The following is a 23412-nucleotide window of genomic DNA, read 5'->3' as shown; positions in this document are numbered from 1 at the left end:
TACATTTTATTTAGATTTACTTATATATTTTTTATATTAAAAATATTATTTATTTTTTAAATAATCTTATAATGTTATAAATAATTTAAAATTTTGACTTAAATTTAAATTTATTATTAATTCATAAATAAATTTTATATTTTATATTAAATGTATTTAATTAAATTTAAATTTTATTAAACTTATATTATCAATAACTTTAAATTTTCAATTAAACTTATATTATAATTTTTATTCATAAACAGATTTTTATATTTTAATAAAATTAAAATTTGGATTAAATTTATTAAAATTATATATTTTTTTTCTATTTTCATTATATTTAAATATTGCATTAAAATGAATTTTATTAAATTTAAATTTGTGTTAACTTTTTAAAGCATATTTTGTATTAAATTTTATTTAAGTTTTTACTTATTTATTTTTATATTAAGAACATAATATATTTTTTAAAATATTTTTATAATATTTATAAATAATTTAAAATTTTTAATTAAACTCATATTTATTATTAATTCATAAACACATTTTTATATTTTGCATTAAATGTATTTTAAATAAATTTAAATTTACACTAAACTTATGAAAATTTCATTTTTTAATTAATTTAATATAATTAAAATTTTGTATTAAACTTACTTTCATTAAATTTATATTTGAATAAAACTTATTAAAAAAATATTTTTTATTAAATATTATTTTTATTTTTACTTATATATAGAATATTATTTATTTTTTTAAATATTCTTAAAATTTTTATAAATAATTTTGAATTAAAATTATATTTATCATTAAATAATAAACAAACTTTTATATTTTACATTAAACTTTTAAAATTTTTATTATTTCTATTTAATATAATATAATTTAAATATTCTAATAAACATTTTTTTATTAAATTTAAATTTGAATTAAATCTATTAAACCTATTAAACCCATATTTTGCATTAAAATTTATTTAATTTTTTTACTTATATATTTCTTATATTATTATATTTTAAATATTCTTATTATATTTATAAATAATTTTAAATGAAACTTATATTTATATTAATTCATAAACAAACTTATATATTTTTGCATATTTTTATTAAATTTAAAATTTTCTAATAAATAAAAAATCAATATTTAAGAAAAAAATTAAAATTGGAAATCTCCAAAAGAACATTGTGTAAGTAGAGGTAGGAGAGATTTTTTGCATTACAATAATAGTGAAGGTTCGAGAATGCACATACCACGTACCAGGCGAAGCGATTTAAATAAACTCAAAAAGCAATGATCTAGTTGGATCAATACCAATGTGAAGCGTGTTGTCCGGAATGTTCGGTTACGAACTACTCATGAAGATCAAGGTAAATGTTTGTTGTCTAAAATTTCGAGTAAAGATTTGAACAAAAAAAGAATAAAAAAATATTTTTTTTTAAATTTGTAGGGTTCTTCCAAATTTAGAGAGATTTCAGTTGTGATAATGTTATCAAATAGTATATTAAATCGAATTGACAGGTAAAAATTAGTGATTGATTGTTTTTTCTATGAATGATCAACTGTTACCTATGATGGTAATTCTATAAAGTCATTAATGAACCACTAAATTCATTATTTGGATCGGAGCTTGGTCGGCATCTTCTACGTATTAGTACCCATGTCTCATCTCATCTTTTTGTCTAAGATCTTTTGTCAACAAATTTTTTTGAAGTTATTTCTTGACATCCATGCCTTTGATTTTCAGGGATAAGAATTTCTTGAGGGTTTTTTGCACTGCTGATCAAAATAGACTGACAACCGCACCAAACATTCCAGTTATTGGTTATTATATATCGAATTTTAATGGACTTTTTAAACAAAAATTGGATGGTAAACTCTCCATATGAAAGCTTCTGCATTCGCTCAAGTTATTTTCTATATGGTAATGACCTAATTATAATTTAAAATTAGTTTTGAAATTTCTGATTTTGTTTGAATTTGATAAATTATTTTGATACAATTCTCACAATATTGTTTCACACTTTTGAATATTAGTGTTATGAAAAATAACTTGTTTATTACTTGTTGTATTTCAGGACTACCCTCATTCAAAGGGTTTTAGTAAATTTTCTACATCAATTTGTTAATAGCAGTCAAGATAGTGTTCATTTTCATCCTTTGCATCTTCTAGTTTTAGGCTTGTCACAAGATGACAAACAACACAATATACGTGACCGTAACAACATGCATCATGGGCTAGACACTTCTTTGACGATAAAAAAAAGAATCTTTAATGCACAGGTTGCGCTACATATTATCTATGCAATCTAAATTTTGAAACTATTGATACATTTACTTTTAGTTTCTACTTTTAGCATACAAGGATAATGTGTCATGGTCCTTCCAAACTATAGTTCTGTCTTGGTTTTATATTTTAAAATTTCTATGCATTTTCATAATTTACAAATTCATATGCAGTATGTTACTTGTCAGGTAAAGTTGATGGAGATTTTAGAGCTAGAGACCCTCACCTTGAGAGATTCCATAAATTTAAGGGATATTAGAATAACTCTTAAATTATTCAAAGAGTTGGTCCTAAGATAGCTAATAGTTGGGCTGACAAATTTGTTCATCACAAAATAGATCATGATCCAAAATCTTTGGCTGTCTTTGGAGAGGCAAAATGGTGCTAGTGGTTGGACTTCTGAATTTGAGCGGGTAGAACAATATACTTAATTGAATGAAGTAAGCTTAATTTTGTTCTGTGATGCTCTCTACATATTTACAAAGTTTTAATGATTTTAATTTTATCGTAATTTTAGACCTGTTTCAAAAACACGAGAAAATCTAAATGCGGAAAACGTATAAAATATCTTGTGGAATTAACTAAAATGATCACTCTATCATTGCATTGACATTATTTTTTTTATACTCACACTATATTGAATGGTTGTAACTTGATGTATTTATTTAGTTCTTTCTTTTAATATACAACTATTGACACATTTATGTTTTGTATATTAATATGATTAATCTCAGATCATGAAGGTGAATCAAATGAGAGACGTAAATATATCGGATATTGTTGTCATGTAGTAGAGCTTCTTATTGGTCCATACATGTATAATAATTCTATTTATCTTTTTAATGTGTTTACTATATATAATTGTTTGAATAACACTATACAATTAATTGCAGGATATTATTAAAATCTCCATTCATTATATATGAACGTTTACACGAATTCAAGTAAGTTTTCTTTTCATCCTATTTAAATTTATATTATCATATTTTTATTTTTAGATCACATACTTTGTTTTTATACATTATAGGTTTATTTTTAAATACATGATATAATCTATTTTTTATGCATTATCGATTTTAAAAATTATAAGAATTTAAATTTAAAGAATCCATGTTTAGTTTAGAAATAAATAAACTTATATACCATCCTTAATTTTAATTTAACTTTATAAATGTTAAAAATATTAATAGAATTTGTATTAGATTTATTAAAATCTTATTTTACATTTTTTTTTCTATTTAATCCTATATAATTTAAATTTTAAATACATCTAATTTAAATTAAAACTATTACTTTATTTAATTTTATTTTTAACATATAATTATTATTTTTTATATAAAATTATTTTCTCATTAAATTTAAATTTGGATTAAACATATTTTTATTAAATTTAAATTTGAATTTAACTTATATAAAATACATATTTTCTATTTAATCTAATACTATATCAATTTTGCATTTAACTTTTTTTTATACAAGCATTTAACACATTTTAACACATTTTACATTAAATATCATTTCGTTTTTATATTTACGTATTTCTTAAGAATATATATTTTAAATAATTTTATTATTTTTCTAAATAATTTTAAATTTTAAATTTAACATACTTTTACTATTAATTTATAAACAAATTTTTATATTTTGCATTAAACATATTTTTCATTAAACTTATAAAAATGGTATTTTTTCAATTTAATCTAATGTAATTTAAATTTTCATTAAATTTATTTTCATTAAATTTAAATTATCATTAAACTTATTTTAAACATATTTTGCCTTACATTTTATATAGATTTACTTATATATTTCTTATATTAAAAATATTATTTATTTTTTAAATAATCTTACAATGTTTATAAATAATTTAAAATTTTGACTTAAATTTAAATTTATTATTAATTCATAAATAAATTTTATATTTTACATTAAATGTATATAATTAAATTTAAATTTCATTAAACTTATTAAAATTTAATTTTTTCATTAAATATTATATAATTTAAATATGTATTAAACATTTTATAAAATTTATTTTTATATATAATATAATTTTAATTTATAATATACATTAACCTTCTTAAAAAAAATTCATTATATTTTATTTAATTTTTTACATATATATTTCTTTTATTAAGAATATTACTTGTATTTTAAATATTCTTATAATGTTTATCAATAATTTTAAAATTTTAATTAAACTTATATTATAATTTTTATTCATAAATAAATTTTTATATTTTAATAAAATTGAAATTTGGATTAAATTTATTAAAATTATATATTTTTTCTATTTTCATTATATTTAAATATTGCATTAAAATGAATTTTATTAAATTTAAATTTGTATTAATTTTTTAAAGCATATTTTGTATTAAATTTTATTTAAGTTTTTACTTATTTATTTTTATATTAAGAACATAATATATTTTTAAAAATATTTATAAATAATTTAAAAATTTTAATTAAACTCATATTTATTATTAATTTATAAACAAATTTTTATATTTTGCATTAAATATATTTTAAATAAAATTAAATTTACACTAAACTTATGAAAATTTCATTTTTTAATTAATTTAATATAATTAAAATTTGTATTAAACTTACTTTCATTAAATTTATATTTGAATAAAACTTATTAAAAAAATATTTTTCATTAAATGTTATTTAGATTTTTACTTATATATTTATTATATATAGAATATTATTTATTTTTTAAATATTCTTAAAATTTTTATAAATAATTTTGAATTAAAATTATATTTATCATTAAATAATAAACAAACTTTTATATTTTACATTAAACTTTTAAAATTTTTATTATTTTTATTTAATATAATATAATTTAAATTTTCCAATAAACATTTTTTCATTAAATTTAAATTTGAATTAAATCTATTAAACCTATTAAACCCATATTTTGCATTAAAATTTATTTAATTTTTTTACTTATATATTTCTTATATTATTATATTTTAAATATTCTTATTATACTTATAAATAGTTTTAAATTAAACTTATATTTATATTAATTCATTAACAAACCTATATATTTTTGCATATTTTTATTAAATTTAAAATTTTCTATTAAATAAAAAAACAAATATTTAAGAAAAGAAATTAAAATTGGAAATCTCCAAAAGAATATTGTGTAAGTAGTGGTAGGAGAGATTTTTTGCATTACAAAAATAGTGAAGGTTCGAGAATGCACGTACCGGGCGAAGCGATTTAAATAAATTCAAGAAGGAATGAAAATGTTGGATCAATACCAATGTGAATTGTGTTGTCCGGAATGTCCTGTTACGAACTACTCATGAAGATCAAGGTAAGGTTTGTTGTATAAAATTTTGAGTAAAGATTTGAACAAAAAAAGAATAAGAAAATAATTTTTTTAAATTTGCAGGGTTCTTCCAAATTTAGAGAGATTTCAGTTGTGATAATGTTATCAAAGAATATATTGAATTGAATTGACAGGTAAAAATTATTGTTTGATTATTTTTTCTATGAACTTATCAACTGTTACCTATGATGGTAATTCTATAAAGTCATTAATGAACCTCTAAATTCATTATTTGGATCGGAACTTGGTCATCATCTTCTACGTACTAGTACCCATGTCTCATCTCATCTTTTTGTCTAAGATCTTTTGTCAACAAATTTTTTTGAAGTTATTTCTTGACATTCATGCCTTTGATTTTCAGGGATAAGAATTTCTTGAGGGTTTTTTGCACTACTGATCAAAATAGACTGACAACCGCACCAAACATTCCAGTTATTGGTTATTATATATCGAATTTTAATGGACTTTTTAAACAACAATTGGATGGTAAACTCTCCATATGAGGCTTCTGCATTCGCTCAAGTTATTTTCTATATGGTAATGACCTAATTATAATTTAAAATTTGTTTTGAAATTTTTGATTTTGTTTGAATTTGATAAATTGTTTTGATACATTTCTCACAATATTGTTTCACACTTTTGAATATTAGTGTTATGAAAAATAACTTGTTTATTAATTGTTGTATTTCAGGACTACCCTCATTCAAAGGGTTTTAGTAAATTTTCTACATCAACTTGTTAATAGCAGTCAAGATAGTGTTCATTTTCATCCCTTGCATCTTCTAGTTTTAGGCTTGTCAAAAGATGACAAACAACACAATATACGTGACCGTAACAACATGCATCATGGGCTAGACACTTCTTTGACGATAAAAAAAAAGAATCTTTAATGCACAAGTTGCGCTACATATTATCTATGCAATCTAAATTTTGAAACTATTGATACATTTACTTTTAGTTTCTACTTTTAGCATACAAGGATAATGTGTCATGGTCCTTCCAAATTATAGTTCTGTCTTGGTTTTATATTTTACAATTTTTATGCATTTTAATTATTTGAAAATTCATATGCAGTATGTGACTTGTCAGGTAAAGTTGATGGAGATTTTAGAGCTAGAGACCCTCACCTTGAGAGATTCCATGAATTTAATGGATATTAGAATAACTCTTAAATTATTCAGAGAGTTGGTCCTAAGATAGCTAATTGTTGGGCTGACAAATTTGTTCATCACAAAATAGATCATGATCCAAAATCTTTGGCTGTCTTTGGAGAGGCAAAATGGTATTAGTCGTTGGACTTCTTAATTTGAGCTGGTAGAACAATATACTTAATTGAATGAAGTAAGCTTAATTTTATTCTGTGATGCTCTCTACATATTTACAAAGTTTTAATGATTTTAATTTTATCATCATTTTAGACCTGTTTCAAAAACACGAGAAATCTAAATGCGGAAAACGTATAAAATATCTTGTGGAATGAACTAAAATGATCACTCTATCATTGCATTGACATGATTTTTTTTTTATACTCACACTATATTGAATGGTTGTAATATAATGTATTTATTTAGTTCTTTCTTTTAATATACAATTATTGACACATTTATGTTTTGTATTTTAATATGATTAATCTCAGATCATGAAGGTGAATCAAATGAGAGACGTAAATATATTGGATATTGCCGTCATGTAGCAGAGCTTCTTATTGGTCCATACATGTATAATAATTCTATTTATCTTTTTAATGTGTTTACTATATATAATTGTTTGAATAACACTATACAATTAATTGCAGGATATTATTAAAATCTTCATTCATTATATATCAACGTTTACACGAATTCAGGTAAGTTTTCTTTTCATCATATTTAAATTTATATAATCATATTTTTATTTTTATTTTTATTTATATACATGATAAGTTTATTTTTAAATACATGATATAATCTATTTTTTTTTATGCATTATCGATTTTAAAAATTATAAGAATTTAAATTTAAAGAATTCATGTTTAGTTTAGAAATAAATAAACTTATATACCATCCTTAAATTTAGTTTAACTTTATAAATGTTAAAAATATTAATAGAATTTGTATTAGATTTATTAAAATCTTATTTTACATTTTTTTTCTATTTAATCCTATATAATTTAAATTTTAAATACATCTAATTTAAATCAAAACTATTACTTTATTTAATTTTATTTTTAACATATAATTATTATTTTTTATATAAAATTATTTTCTCATTAAATTTAAATTTTGCATTAAACATATTTTTATTAAATTTAAATTTAAATTTAACTTATATAAAATACATATTTTCTATTTAATCTAATACCATATCAATTTTGCATTTAACTTTTTTTTATACCGGCATTTAACACATTTTACATTAAATTTTATTTCGTTTTTATATTTAGTATTTCTTAAGAATATATATTTTAAATAATCTTATTATTTTTCTAAATAATTTTAAATTTTTAATTAAACATACTTTTACTATTAATTTATAAACAAATTTTTATATTTTGCATTAAACATTTTTTTCATTAAAATTATAAAAATGGTATTTTTTCAATTTAATCTAATATAATTTTAATTTTAATTAAATTTAAATTATCATTAAACCTATTTTAAACATATTTTGCCTTACATTTTATTTAAATTTACTTATATATTTCTTATATTAAAAATATTATTTATTTTTTAAATAATCTTATAATGTTTATAAATAATTTAAAATTTTGACTTAAATTTAAATTTATTATTAATTCATAAATAAATTTTATATTTTACATTAAATGTATTTAATTAAATTTAAATTTCACTAAACTTATTAAAATTTATTTTTTTCATTAAATATTATATAATTTAAATATGTATTAAACATTTTTTAAAATTTATTCTTATATATAATATAATTTAAATTTAAAATATACATTAACACTCTTAAAAAAAATTCATTATATTTTATTTATTTTTTTACATATATATTTCTTTTATTAAGAATATTACTTGTTTTTTAAATATTCTTATAATGTTTATCAATAATTTTAAATTTTCAATTAAACTTATATTATAATTTTTATTCATAAACAGATTTTTATATTTTAATAAAATTAAAATTTAGATTAAGTTTATTAAAATTATATATTTTTTTTTCTATTTTCATTATATTTAAATATTGCATTAAAATGAATTTTATTAAATTTAAAATTTGTATTAATTTTTTAAAGCATATTTTGTATTAAATTTTATTTAAGTTTTTACTTATTTATTTTTATATTAAGAACATAATATATTTTTTAAATTATTTTTATAATATTTACAAATAATTTAAATTTTTTAATTAAACTCATATTTATTATTAATTTATAAACATATTTTTATATTTTGCATTAAATGTATTTTAAATAAATTTAAATTTACACTAAACTTATGAAAATTTCATTCTTTAAATAATTTAATATAATTAAAATTTTGTATTAAACTTACTTTCATTAAATTTATATTTGAATAAAACTTATTAAAAAAAGATTTTTTATTAAATATTATTTAGATTTTTACTTATACATTTCTTATATATATAATATTATTTATTTTTTAAATATTGTTAAAATTTTTATAAATAATTTCGAATTAAAATTATATTTATCATTAAATAATAAACAAACTTTTATATTTTACATTAAACTTTTAAAATTTTTATTATTTCTATTTAATATAATATAATTTAAATTTTCCAATAAACATTTTTTTATTAAATTTAAATTTGAATTAAATCTATTAAACCCATATTTTGCATTAAAATTTATTTATTTTTTTTACTTATATATTTCTTATATTCTTATATTTTAAATATTCTTATTATATTTATAAATAGTTTTAAATTAAACTTATATTTATATTAATTCATTAACAAACTTATATATTTTTGCATATTTTTATTAAATTTAAAATTTTCTATTAAATAAAAAACAAATATTTAAGAAAAGAAATTAAAATTGGAAATCTCCAAAAGAACATTGTGTAAGTAGTGGTAGGAGAGATTTTTTGCATTACAAAAATAGTGAAGGTTCGAGAATGCACGTACCGGGCGAAGCGATTTAAATAAATTCAAGAAGGAATGATCTTGTTGGATCAATACCAATGTGAAGTGTGTTGTCCGGAATGTCCTGTTACGAACTACTCATGAAGATCAAGGTAAGGTTTGTTGTCTAAAATTTTGAGTAAATATTTGAACAAAAAAAGAATAAGAAAATAAAATTTTTAAATTTGCAGGGTTCTTCCAAATTTAGAGAGATTTCAGTTGTGATAATGTTATCAAAGAATATATTGAATTGGATTGACAGGTAAAAATTATTGTTTGATTATTTTTTCTATGAACTTATCAACTGTTACCTATGATGGTAATTCTATAAAGTCATTAATGAACCTCTAAATTCATTATTTGGATCGGAACTTGGTCATCATCTTCTACGTACTAGTACCCATGTCTCATCTCATCTTTTTGTCTAAGATCTTTTGTCAACAAATTTTTTTGAAGTTATTTCTTGACATTCATGCCTTTGATTTTCAGGGATAAGAATTTCTTGAGGGTTTTTTGCACTACTGATCAAAATAGACTGACAACCGCACCAAACATTCCAGTTATTGGTTATTATATATCGAATTTTAATGGACTTTTTAAACAACAATTAGATGGTAAACTCTCCATATGAGGCTTCTGCATTCGCTCAAGTTATTTTCTATATGGTAATGACCTAATTATAATTTAAAATTTGTTTTGAAATTTCTGATTTTGTTTGAATTTGATAAATTGTTTTGATACATTTCTCACAATATTGTTTCATACTTTTGAATATTAGTGTTATGAAAAATAACTTGTTTATTAATTGTTGTATTTCAGGACTACCCTCATTCAAAGGGTTTTAGTAAATTTTCTACATCAACTTGTTAATAGCAGTCAAGATAGTGTTCATTTTCATCCCTTGCATCTTCTAGTTTTAGGCTTGTCACAAGATGACAAACAACACAATATACGTGACCGTAACAACATGCATCATGGGCTAGACACTTCTTTGACGATAAAAAAAAAGAATCTTTAATGCACAAGTTGCGCTACATATTATCTATGCAATCTAAATTTTGAAACTATTGATACATTTACTTTTAGTTTCTACTTTTAGCATACAAGGATAATGTGTCATGGTCCTTCCAAATTATAGTTCTGTCTTGGTTTTATATTTTACAATTTTTATGCATTTTAATTATTTGAAAATTCATATGCAGTATGTTACTTGTCAGGTAAAGTTGATGGAGATTTTAGAGCTAGAGACCCTCACCTTGAGAGATTCCATGAATTTAATGGATATTAGAATAACTCTTAAATTATTCAGAGAGTTGGTCCTAAGATAGCTAATTGTTGGGCTGACAAATTTGTTCATCACAAAATAGATCATGATCCAAAATCTTTGGCTGTGTTTGGAGAGGCAAAATGGTATTAGTCGTTGGACTTCTTAATTTGAGCTGGTAGAACAATATACTTAATTGAATGAAGTAAGCTTAATTTTGTTCTGTGATGCTCTCTACAAATTTACAAAGTTCTAATGATTTTAATTTTATCATCATTTTAGACCTGTTTCAAAAACACGAGAAATCTAAATGCGGAAAACGTATAAAATATCTTGTGGAATGAACTAAAATGATCACTCTATCATTGCATTGACATGATTTTTTTTTATACTCACACTATATTGAATGGTTGTAATATAATGTATTTATTTAGTTCTTTCTTTTAATATACAATTATTGACACATTTATGTTTTGTATTTTAATATGATTAATCTCAGATCATGAAGGTGAATCAAATGAGAGACGTAAATATATTGGATATTGCCGTCATGTAGCAGAGCTTCTTATTGGTCCATACATGTATAATAATTCTATTTATCTTTTTAATGTGTTTACTATATATAATTGTTTGAATAACACTATACAATTAATTGCAGGATATTATTAAAATCTTCATTCATTATACATCAACGTTTACACGAATTCAGGTAAGTTTTCTTTTCATCATATTTAAATTTATATTATCATATTTTTATTTTTAGATCGCATACTTTGTTTTTATACATGATAAGTTTATTTTTAAATACATGATATAATCTATTTTTTTTTTATGCATTATCGATTTTAAAAATTATAAGAATTTAAATTTAAAGAATCCATGTTTAGTTTAGAAATAAATAAACTTATATACCATCCTTAAATTTAATTTAACTTTATAAATGTTAAAAATATTAATAGAATTTGTATTAGATTTATTAAAATCTTATTTTACATTTTTTTTTCTATTTAATCCTATATAATTTAAATTTTAAATACATCTAATTTAAATCAAAACTATTACTTTATTTAATTTTATTTTTAACATATAATTATTATTTTTTATATAAAATTATTTTCTCATTAAATTTAAATTTTGCATTAAACATATTTTTATTAAATTTAAATTTGAATTTAACTTATATAAAATACATATTTTCTATTTAATCTAATACCATATCAATTTTGCATTTAACTTTTTTTTATACCAGCATTTAACACATTTTACATTAAATTTTATTTCGTTTTTATATTTATTATTTCTTAAGAATATATATTTTAAATAATCTTATTATTTTTCTAAATAATTTTAAATTTTTAATTAAACATACTTTTACTATTAATTTATAAACAAATTTTTATATTTTGCATTAAACATTTTTTTCATTAAAATTATAAAAATGGTATTTTTTCAATTAAATCTAATATAATTTTAATTTTAATTAAATTTAAATTATCATTAAACCTATTTTAAACATATTTTGCCTTACATTTTTATTTAAATTTACTTATATATTTCTTATATTAAAAATATTATTTATTTTTTAAATAATCTTATAATATTTATAAATAATTTAAAATTTTGACTTAAATTTAAATTTATTATTAATTCATAAATAAATTTTATATTTTACATTAAATGTATTTAATTAAATTTAAATTTCACTAAACTTATTAAAATTTATTTTTTTCATTAAATATTATATAATTTAAATATGTATTAAACATTTTTTAAAATTTATTCTTATATATAATATAATTTAAATTTAAAATATACATTAACACTCTTAAAAAAAATTCATTATATTTTATTTTGTTTTTTACATATATATTTCTTTTATTAAGAATATTACTTGTTTTTTAAATATTCTTATAATGTTTATCAATAATTTTAAATTTTCAATTAAACTTATATTATAATTTTTATTCATAAACAGATTTTTATATTTTAATAAAATTAAAATTTGGATTAAATTTATTAAAATTATATATTTTTTTCTATTTTCATTATATTTAAATATTGCATTAAAATGAATTTTATTAAATTTAAAATTTGTATTAATTTTTTAAAGCATATTTTGTATTAAATTTTATTTAAGTTTTTACTTATTTATTTTTATATTAAGAACATAATATATTTTTTAAATTATTTTTATAATATTTACAAATAATTTAAATTTTTTAATTAAACTCATATTTATTATTAATTCATAAACATATTTTTATATTTTGCATTAAATGTATTTTAAATAAATTTAAATTTACACTAAACTTATGAAAATTTCATTCTTTAATTAATTTAATATAATTAAAATTTTGTTTTAAACTTACTTTCATTAAATTTATATTTGAATAAAACTTATTAAAAAAATATTTTTTATTAAATATTATTTAGATTTTTACTTATACATTTCTTATATATATAATATTATTTATTTTTTAAATATTCTTAAAATTTTTATAAATAATTTCGAATTAAAATTATATTTATCATTAAATAATAAACAAACTTTTATATTTTACATTAAACTTTTAAAATTTTTATTATTTCTATTTAATATAATATAATTTAAATTTTCCAATAAACATTTTTTTATTAAATTTAAATTTGAATTAAATCTATTAAACCCATATTTTACATTAAAATTTATTTAATTTTTTTACTTATATATTTCTTATATTATTATATTTTAAATATTCTTATTATATTTATAAATAATTTTAAATTAAACTTATATTTATATTAATTCATAAACAAACTTATATATTTTTGCATATTTTTATTAAATTTAAATTTTGCTATTAAATAAAAAACCTATATTTAAGAAAAGAAATTAAAATTAGAAATCTCCAAAAGAACATTGTGTAAGTAGAGGTACGAGAGATTTTTTGCATTACAATAATAGTGAAGGTTCGAGAATGCACATACCACGTACCGGACGAATCGATTTAAATAAATTCAAGAAGCAATGATCTAGTTGGATCAATACCAATGTGAAGTGTGTTGTCCGGAATGTCCGGTTACGAACTACTCATGAAGATCAAGGTAAGGTTTGTTGTCTAAAATTTTGAGTAAAAATTTGAACGAAAAAAGAATAAGAAAATATTTTTTTTTTAAATTTGCAGTATTCTTCCAAATTTAGAGAGATTTCAGTTGTGATAATATTATCAAAGAATATATTGAATCGAATTAACAGGTAAAAATTATTGATTGATTGTTTTTTCTATGAACTTATCAACTGTTACCTAGGATGCTAATTCTATAAAGTCATTAATGAACCTCTAAATTCATTATTTGGATCGGAGCTTGATCATCATCTTCTACGTACTAGTACCCATGTCTCATCTCATCTTTTTGTCTAAGATCTTTTTTCAACAATTTTTTTTTAAGTTATTTCTTGACATCCATGCCTTTGATTTTCAGGGATAAGAATTTCTTGAGGGCTTTTTGCACTGCTGATCAAAATAGACTGACAACCGCACCAAACATTCCAGTTATTGGTTATTATATATCGAATTTTAATGGACATTTTAAACAACAATTGGATGGTAAACTCTCCATATGAAGGCTTCTGCATTCGCTCAAGTTATTTTCTATATGGTAATGACCTAATTATAATTTAAAATTTGTTTTGAAATTTCTGATTTTGTTTGAATTTGATAAATTATTTTGATACATTTCTCACAATATTGTTTCACACTTTTGAATATTAGTGTGATGAAAAATAACATGTTTATTACTTGTTGTATTTCAGGACTACCCTCATTCAAAGGGTTTTAGTAGATTTTCTACATCAATTTGTTAATAACAGTCAAGATAGTGTTCATTTTCATCCTTTGCATCTTCTAGGTTTAGGCTTGTCACAAGATGACAAACAACACAATATACGTGACCGTAACAACATGCATCATGGGCTAGATACTTTCTTTGACGATAAAAAAAGAATCTTTAATGCACAGGTTGCGCTACATATTATCTATGCAATCTAAATTTTGAAACTATTGATACATTTCCTTTTAGTTTCTACTTTTAGCATACAAGGATAAGGATAATGTGTCATGGTCCTTCCAAACTATAGTTCTTTCTTGGTTTTATATTTTACAATTTCTATGCATTTTCATTATTTGCAAATTCATATGCAGTATGTTACTTGTCAGGTAAAGTTGATGGAGATTTTAGAGCTAGAGACCCTCACCTTGAGAGATTCCATGAATTTAAGGGATATTAGAATAACTCTTAAATTATTCAGAGAGTTGGTCCTAAGATAGCTAATGGTTGGGCTGACAAATTTGTTCATCACAAAATAGATCATGATCCAAAATCTTTGGCTGTCTTTAGAGAGGCAAAATGGTGCTAGTGGTTGGACTTCTGAATTTGAGCGGGTAGAACAATATACTTAATTGAATGAAGTAAGCTTAATTTTGTTCTGTGATGCTCTCTACATATTTACAAAGTTTTAATGATTTTAATTTTATCATCATTTTAGACCTGTTTCAAAAACACGAGAAAATCTAAATGCGGAAAACGTATAAAATATCTTGTGGAATGAACTAAAATGATCACTCTATCATTGCATTGACATGATTTTTTTTATACTCACACTATATTGAATGGTTGTAACTTGATGTATTTATTTAGTTCTTTTCTTTTAATATACAACTATTGACACATTTATGTTTTGTATGTTAATTTGATTAATCTCAGATCATGAAGGTGAATCATGAGAGACGTAAATATATCGGATATTGTTGTCATGTAGTAGAGCTGCTTATTGGTCCATACATGTATAATAATTCTATTTATCTTTTTAATGTGTTTATTATATATAATTATTTGAATAACACTATACAATTAATTGCAGGATATTATTAAAATCTTCATATAATTTACACGAATTCAGGTAAGTTTTCTTTTCATCCTATTTAAATTTATATTATCATATTTTTATTTTTAGATCGCATACTTTATTTTTATACATTATAGGTTTATTTTTAAATACATGATATAATCTATTTTTTATGCATTATCGATTTTAAAAATTATAAGAATTTAAATTTAAAAAATCCATGTTTAGTTTAGAAATAAATAAACTTATATACCATCCTTAATTTGAATTTAACTTTATAAATGTTAAAAATATTAATAGAATTTGTATTAGATTTATTAAAATCTTATTTTACATTTTTTTTTCTATTTAATCCTATATAATTTAAATTTTAAATACATCTAATTTAAATCAAAACTATTACTTTATTTAATTTTATTTTTAACATATAATTATTATTTTTTATATAAAATTATTTTCTCATTAAATTCAAATTTTACATTAAACATATTTTTATTAAATTTAAATTTGAATTTAACTTATATAAAATACATATTTTCTATTTAATCTAATACTATATCAATTTTGCATTTAACGTTTTTTTTATACAAGCATTTAACACATTTTACATTCAATTTTATTTCGTTTTTATATTTACGATATTTCTTAAGAATATATATTTTAAACAATCTTATTATTTTTCTAAATAATTTTTAATTTTTAATTAAACATACTTTTACTATTAATTTATAAATTTTATTTATATTTTGCATTAAACATATTTTTCATTAAACTTATAAAAATGGTACTTTTTCAATTTAATCTAATGTAATTTAAATTTTCATTAAATTTATTTTCATTAAATTTAAATTATCATTAAAACTATTTTAAACATATTTTGCCTTACATTTTATTTATATTTACTTATATATTTCTTATATTAAAAATATTATTTATTTTTTAAATAATCTTATAATGTTTATAAATAATTTAATATTTTGACTTAAATTTAAATTTATTATTAATTCATAAATAAATTTTATATTTTACATTAAATGTATTTAATTAAATTTAAATTTCATTAAACTTATTAAAATTTAATTTTTTCATTAAATATTATATAATTTAAATTTGTATTAAACATTTTATAATTTTATTTTAATATATAATATAATTTAAATTTAAAATATACATTAAACTTCTTAAAAAAAATCATTATATTTTATTTAGTTTTTGACATATATATATATTTCTTTTATTAAGAATATTACTTGTTTTTTAAATATTCTTATAATGTTTATCAATCATTTTAAATTTTCATTTAAACTTATATTATAATTTTTATTCATAAACAGATTTTTATATTTTTATAAAATCATAATTTGGATTAACTTTATTAAAATTATATATTTTTTTCTATTTTCATTATATTTTTCACTCTGGATTTAGATCGATTCAGGATTAATATCGATTCAGGATTAATATTTGGATTCCTTGTTTTATGTGTGATTGTTTGTGCCCTAGACAGGACATGAGGTAGAATCTGCATTTTGTTGATTTCGTTTGAGAATCTGCATTTGGTTGATTTCGTTTGAGAATCTACCATTCGTATGGCTGAATCACGCCCAACCATTATTGTTACAAGGGCAAGAGGAAATTACAAGGCAACTCCTATGGATATGGAGAACCTCCCGTCTGGAGCCTCTAACTGTAACATGTCTGGACAAGAAAAGTACAAGTCTAGAGCCTCTAATAAAGGGAGAACAGGTCAGGAAATCAAAGAGGGTGTCTCTCTGGTTGCAATCAAGAACCTATCCAATTCCAAACTAAAACCGGATGCAGGTATGTCTTCAAACCCAAATCTAGCATGAGATTCAATTTGGAAACACGGTGTATCTATCTACCCAAACTTTGATACACCTAATAACGACCATCAAATTCATCATAGTTTACTTCCATTTCATATATCTTTTCCAAAATACGAAATAAGACAATCTGAAGTATAATTCTGAAGAGCAATTTTCATCGTTTTGATAAATTCAATCTGAAGTACAATTCTTGTGGTCAAAGCAGGCTTAAGGAGATCTTCCTTAAACAAGACAATCTTATCCAATTGTTAGATGAAGATGATGATGAGGAAGATGAAGAACTTGTGCCCACACTCATTCCTCGTGTTGGTATGTTTTTGTTTGCTAAAGTTGAATACATATGGTCTTATCTTCTTATAATTTATTTTGTAATGATATACTTTACAGCTACGGTAAAGGCTGCAAAACCCTTTGCAACCAAGGCTAAAACTACTGCCAAGCCTGAAACATCTTCCAAGCAAAAGGTGAGAATTGTTAAGCAAAAAAGGATAGCTCTGATGAATCTGATGAGGTAATTCATGTTTTACTATTATTAAGATCATGAAAAAACTTTGAAGAAGGTTCAAAAAGCCTATCTAATATTTGATTGATTCGTGGTTGTTGATTTAGGATATGGAGGGTGATTCTGATGACTCAGATGATGATAAAGATGACTCAGATGATGAAGAGGAAACCCCAACTACCAAGAAGGTATCTTTTATTTTACTTTTTCTTTTCGGTTGCCAAATGCTTTTTTCGGGTCTGCTCTATTATGTTGACAACGTTTTCTATTGAAGCCTATTATTGATAAGAAGAGAGCCAATGATTCAGCTTCAAAGACTCTGTTCAAGCTAAGGCTGATACCCCTCAAAAGAAAGGTATGCAAATTGGGTTTTCAAAAATTCACTTTTTGACACAATTATGGACTGTTTTTGGATGATGCAAATATTATAAATTTCAGATGGGAAAAAGATAGCTCATGTAGCTACTCCTCATCCTGTAAAGCAAGCAGGAAAAACTCAAGCAGAAAAGGTACAACAAAGCCCAAAATTTGATGCCAAAATCACTTGCAAATCCTGCACCAAGTATGCTTACTTCTAAAAGAACATATTATATTTTTGAATTTGCCACTTCGTTGTAACCTTTTGCATTATAAAATCTATTTGCAAATAATTTTAAATTTTTAATTAAAGTTTTTTTAAAAATATTCTTATAATGTTTATAAACGATTTTAAATTTTATATTAAAGTTTTATTTTAAATATTTTATAATGTTTATAAATATTTTTTAATTTTCAATTAAAGTTATATTAAAACATTAATTCATAAAAACACTTTTATATTTTTATAAAATTAATTTTTCTTTTATTAAATTTATTAAAATTACATTTTTTTTTTCTATTTAATCAAATATAATTTTAATTAAATTTAAATTTTGTATTAAACTGATTTTCATTAAATTTGAATATGTATTAAAATTTTAAAAAATCATATTTTGAATGATATTTTGTTTAGTTTTTTACTTATATATTTATTATATTATAAAAGAATATTATTTATTTAAAAAACATTCTTATAATATTTATAATTAATTTTTAATTTTTAATTAAACTTATATTTATTATTAATTCATAAACAAATTTTTATATTTTGCATTAGTAATAATCATATTAAAATTGCATTTTTTTATTTAATCTAATATAATTAAATTTTTTTTATTAAACTTACTTTTATAAAATTTAAATTTAGATTAAACTTATTAAAAATATATTTTGTAATAAATTTTATTTAGATTTTTACATATATATATTTCGTATATGAAGAATATTATTTATTTTTCTAAATATTATTATAATGTTTAGAAATAATTTTAAATTAAATTTATGTTTATCACTAATTCATAAAACTAACTTGTATATTTTGTATATTCTTATTAAATTTTAATTTTGTATTAGTATTAAATAAAAAACCAATATTTGAGAAAAGATCAAAATTCGAACACACTGCTATTTTGTGCTCGATAATGCGAAAAATTCAAGACAACTAAAAGAAGATTTTTCGGAAATCTTCAAGAACATTGTGTAAGTAGAGATATGAGGAATTTTCGCATTACAATAATAGTGAAGGTCCGAGAATGCACATACCACGTACCGAGTGAAACTATTTAAATAAATTCAAACAACGATAATCTAGTTGGATCAATACTAAGGTGAAGTGTGTGGCTCGGAATGTCGGGTTACGAACTACTAATGAAGATCAATGTAATGTTTGCTGTCTAATAAGAATACCACATACTAATGAAGATTACAGTTGTGATAATGTCATCAATGAATGTATTGGATCGATTGACAGGTAAAAGTTATTGATTGATAATTATTTCTATGAACTAATCAACTGTTACTTCTGATCGTAACTTCTACCAAGCCAATAATGATTCTCTAAATTTCTTATTTGAATCGGAGCTTGGTCATCATCTTCTACCTACTACCCATGTCTCATCTTATCATCTTTTTGTCTATAATCTTTTGTCAATAAACTTTTCTAAAATTATTTCTTGACATTTATGCATTTGATTATCAGGGATCAGAATTGCTTAGAGGGTTTTAGCTCTACTAATTAGAATAGACTAGCAACCGACACCAAACATTCAAGTTATTGGCTATATATCGAATGTTATTGGACCTTTGAAAACACAATTGAATGGTAAACTCTCCAAATGAAGGCTTCTGTATTCGCTCACCTTATTTTCTATAAGGTAAAGTAGACCTAATTAAAATTTTAAATTTGTTTTCAAGTTTCTGATTTTGTTCGAATTTGATAAATTGTTTTGATACATTTCTCACAATATTGTTGTACACTTTTGAATATTAGTGTGATAAAAAATTGAGTTGTTTGTTTCTTGTTGTGTTTGAGGACTGCCCTCATTCAAAAGGTTTTTAGTAAATCTTCTACATCAATTTGCTATTAGCAGTGTGTTCCTTTTCATCATTTGCCTCTTCTAGTTTTAGGCTTGGCACAAGGTGACAAACAACACAGTATACGTGATCATAGAAAAATGAATCATGAGCTAGACACTTCTTTATCAATAAAAGCAAATAATTCATTAATGCACAGGTTGCACTCCATATTCTCTATGAAATCTAAATTTTGAAACTATTGATACATTTCCTTTTAGTTTCTACTTTTAGCATACAAGCATAATGTGTCATGGTCCATCCAAATTATAGTTCTGTCTAGGTTTTATATTTTATAATTTCTATGCATTTTCATTATTTGCAAATTCATATAGTATGTTACTTGTCAGGTAATATTGATAGAGATGTCAATGCTTGATACCCTCACCTTGAGAGATTCCGTGAATACGAGAGATATTGGAATAACTCTCAAATTATTTAGAGAGTTGGCCCTAAGGCAGCTAATGGATGGGCTGACAAATTTGTTCAACGCAAAATAAATCATGGTAATCTAATTCTTTGATTGTGTTTGGAGAAGCAATCTGGTGCTAGTGCTTGGACTTCTAGATTTGAGCGGGTAGATTATTTTACTGAAATTGAATGATGTAAGCTTAACTTGGTTATGTGATGCTCTCTCAATATTTATAGAGTTTTAATTATTTTACTTTTATCATTCTTTTGGAGTTGTTTCAAAAGCACTAGAAAATCAAAATGCGAAAAACATGTGAGGAAAGAACTAAACTGATCTCTCTATGATTTTTTTTACTCACATTCTATTTAATTGTTGTAACTTGATGTATTTATTTAGTTCCTTTTTTTAATATACAACTATTGATACCTTAATATTTTGTATATTAACCATGATTAATCTCAGATCATGAAAATAATCAAATGAGAGACGTAAATATATCGGATATTGCTGCCATGGAGTAGAGGCGCTGGTTGGTTCATACATGTATAATAATTCTATTTATCTTTTTATTGTGTTTATTATATATAATTGTTTGATTAACACTATAATATATTTTAATTGCAGGATTCCTTTATTATATATCACCGTTTATGATCTCAAGTAAGTTATTTTTATCCTACTTAAATTTATATTATCATATTTCTATTTTAGAGCATGATAAATTTGTTTTTAAAAGTCATTTTTATTAAGCATTATAGATTTTAAAAATTATTATAATTTGAATTTAAATAATCTATGTTTATTTGAAAATAAATAAACATATATCATATACCAAATTTAACTTTGTAAATGTTAAAAATATTATTTGATTTATTAAAATATTATTTTTTATTTTAATATAATTTCTTATTAAATTTAAAATTTTCATTAAATATATTTTAATTAAATTTAAATTTGTATTCATACAAAATGCATGTTTTCTATTTATTCTAATATTTTTAAAATTTTTCATTTAACTTACTTTTATTAAATTTTAATTTACATTTAACATATTTTGTATTAATTTTTTTTATACTTATATATTTATTATGAATATAATTTTTTTTTAAATATTCTTCTTATATTTATAAATAATTTTAATTTCTGAATTAAACTTATTTTTATCATTAATTCATAAACAAACTTTTATATTTTACATTAAATATATTTTTCATTAAACTTATAAAAATTGCATCTTTTTAATTTAATCTAATATAATTTAATTTTGAATTAAACTAATTTTAATTAATTTAATTTTACATTAAACCTATTTAAAACATATTTTGCATTCATTTTTTTTTTAAAAATATTTCTTATATTAAAAATAATATTTATTTTTAAATTAATCTTATAATCGCTATAAATAATTTAAAATTTGACTTATATTTAAATTTATTATTAATTCATAAATAAATTTTATATTTTACATTAAATATATTAATTAAATTTAAATTTGTATTAAACATATTACAATTGCATTTTTTCTATAAATATAATATAATATAAATTAAATTTATATTTATATTAAGCTTTTTATAATTATTTTTTTTTATTTTTAATATAATATAATATCATTTAAATTTAATATTTGTATTAAACTTATTAAAAATAAATTTTACATTTTATTTAATTTTTTACTTATTTATTTCTTATATTAAGAATATTACTTGTTTTTTAAATATTCTTATAAGGTTTATAAATAATTTAAATTTTAAATTAAACTTTTATTTTAAATATTTTATATTGTTTATAAATAATTTTCAAATTTTCAATTAAAGTTATATTAAAACATTAATTCATAAAAACACTTTTATATTTTTATAAAATTAAATTTTCTTTTATTAAATTTATTAATTTTTTTTCCATTTAATTAAATATAAATTTAAATTTTGTATTAAACAGATTTTCATTAAATTTGAATTTGTATTAAATTTTTTAAAAAACATATTTTGAATTATATTTTGTTTAGTTTTTTACTAATATATTTATTATATTATATAAAATTATTATTTATTTTAAAATTATTCTTATAATATTTATAAATAATTTTTAATTAAACTTATATTTATTATTAATTCATAAACAATTTTTTATATTTTTTATTAGTATTAATCATATTAAAATTGCATTTTTTATATAATCTAATATAATTTCAATTTTGTATTAAACTTACTTTTATAAAATTTAAATTTATATTAAACTTATTAAAAATATATGTTGTAATAAATTATATATATATATATATATATATATATTTCTTATATTAAGAATATTATTTATTCTTAAATATTCTTATTATGTTTATAAATAATTTTGAATTTAACTTATA

General features: G+C 20.0%; 1 protein-coding gene across 1 annotated transcript in view; it reads left to right on the top strand.

The window, feature by feature from the left end:
• The first annotated feature begins 17442 nt into the window (after nucleotides 1-17442).
• Nucleotides 17443-23412, top strand: part of LOC124929706 (nucleolar protein dao-5-like) — an 11431-nt gene continuing 5461 nt past the window's right edge. Inside the window, exons 1-6 of the mRNA XM_047470105.1 lie at nucleotides 17443-17674; nucleotides 17953-18009; nucleotides 18088-18164; nucleotides 18310-18390; nucleotides 18477-18557; nucleotides 18652-18711. Of these exons, the coding sequence (XP_047326061.1) occupies nucleotides 17443-17674; nucleotides 17953-18009; nucleotides 18088-18164; nucleotides 18310-18390; nucleotides 18477-18557; nucleotides 18652-18711 (588 nt within the window). The remainder of the gene's footprint in view (nucleotides 17675-17952; nucleotides 18010-18087; nucleotides 18165-18309; nucleotides 18391-18476; nucleotides 18558-18651; nucleotides 18712-23412) is intronic.

Source organism: Impatiens glandulifera, chromosome 1, assembly GCF_907164915.1.
Source record: "Impatiens glandulifera chromosome 1, dImpGla2.1, whole genome shotgun sequence".
NCBI lineage: Eukaryota > Viridiplantae > Streptophyta > Magnoliopsida > Ericales > Balsaminaceae > Impatiens > Impatiens glandulifera.
This window is presented reverse-complemented; position numbering and strand designations above follow the sequence as displayed.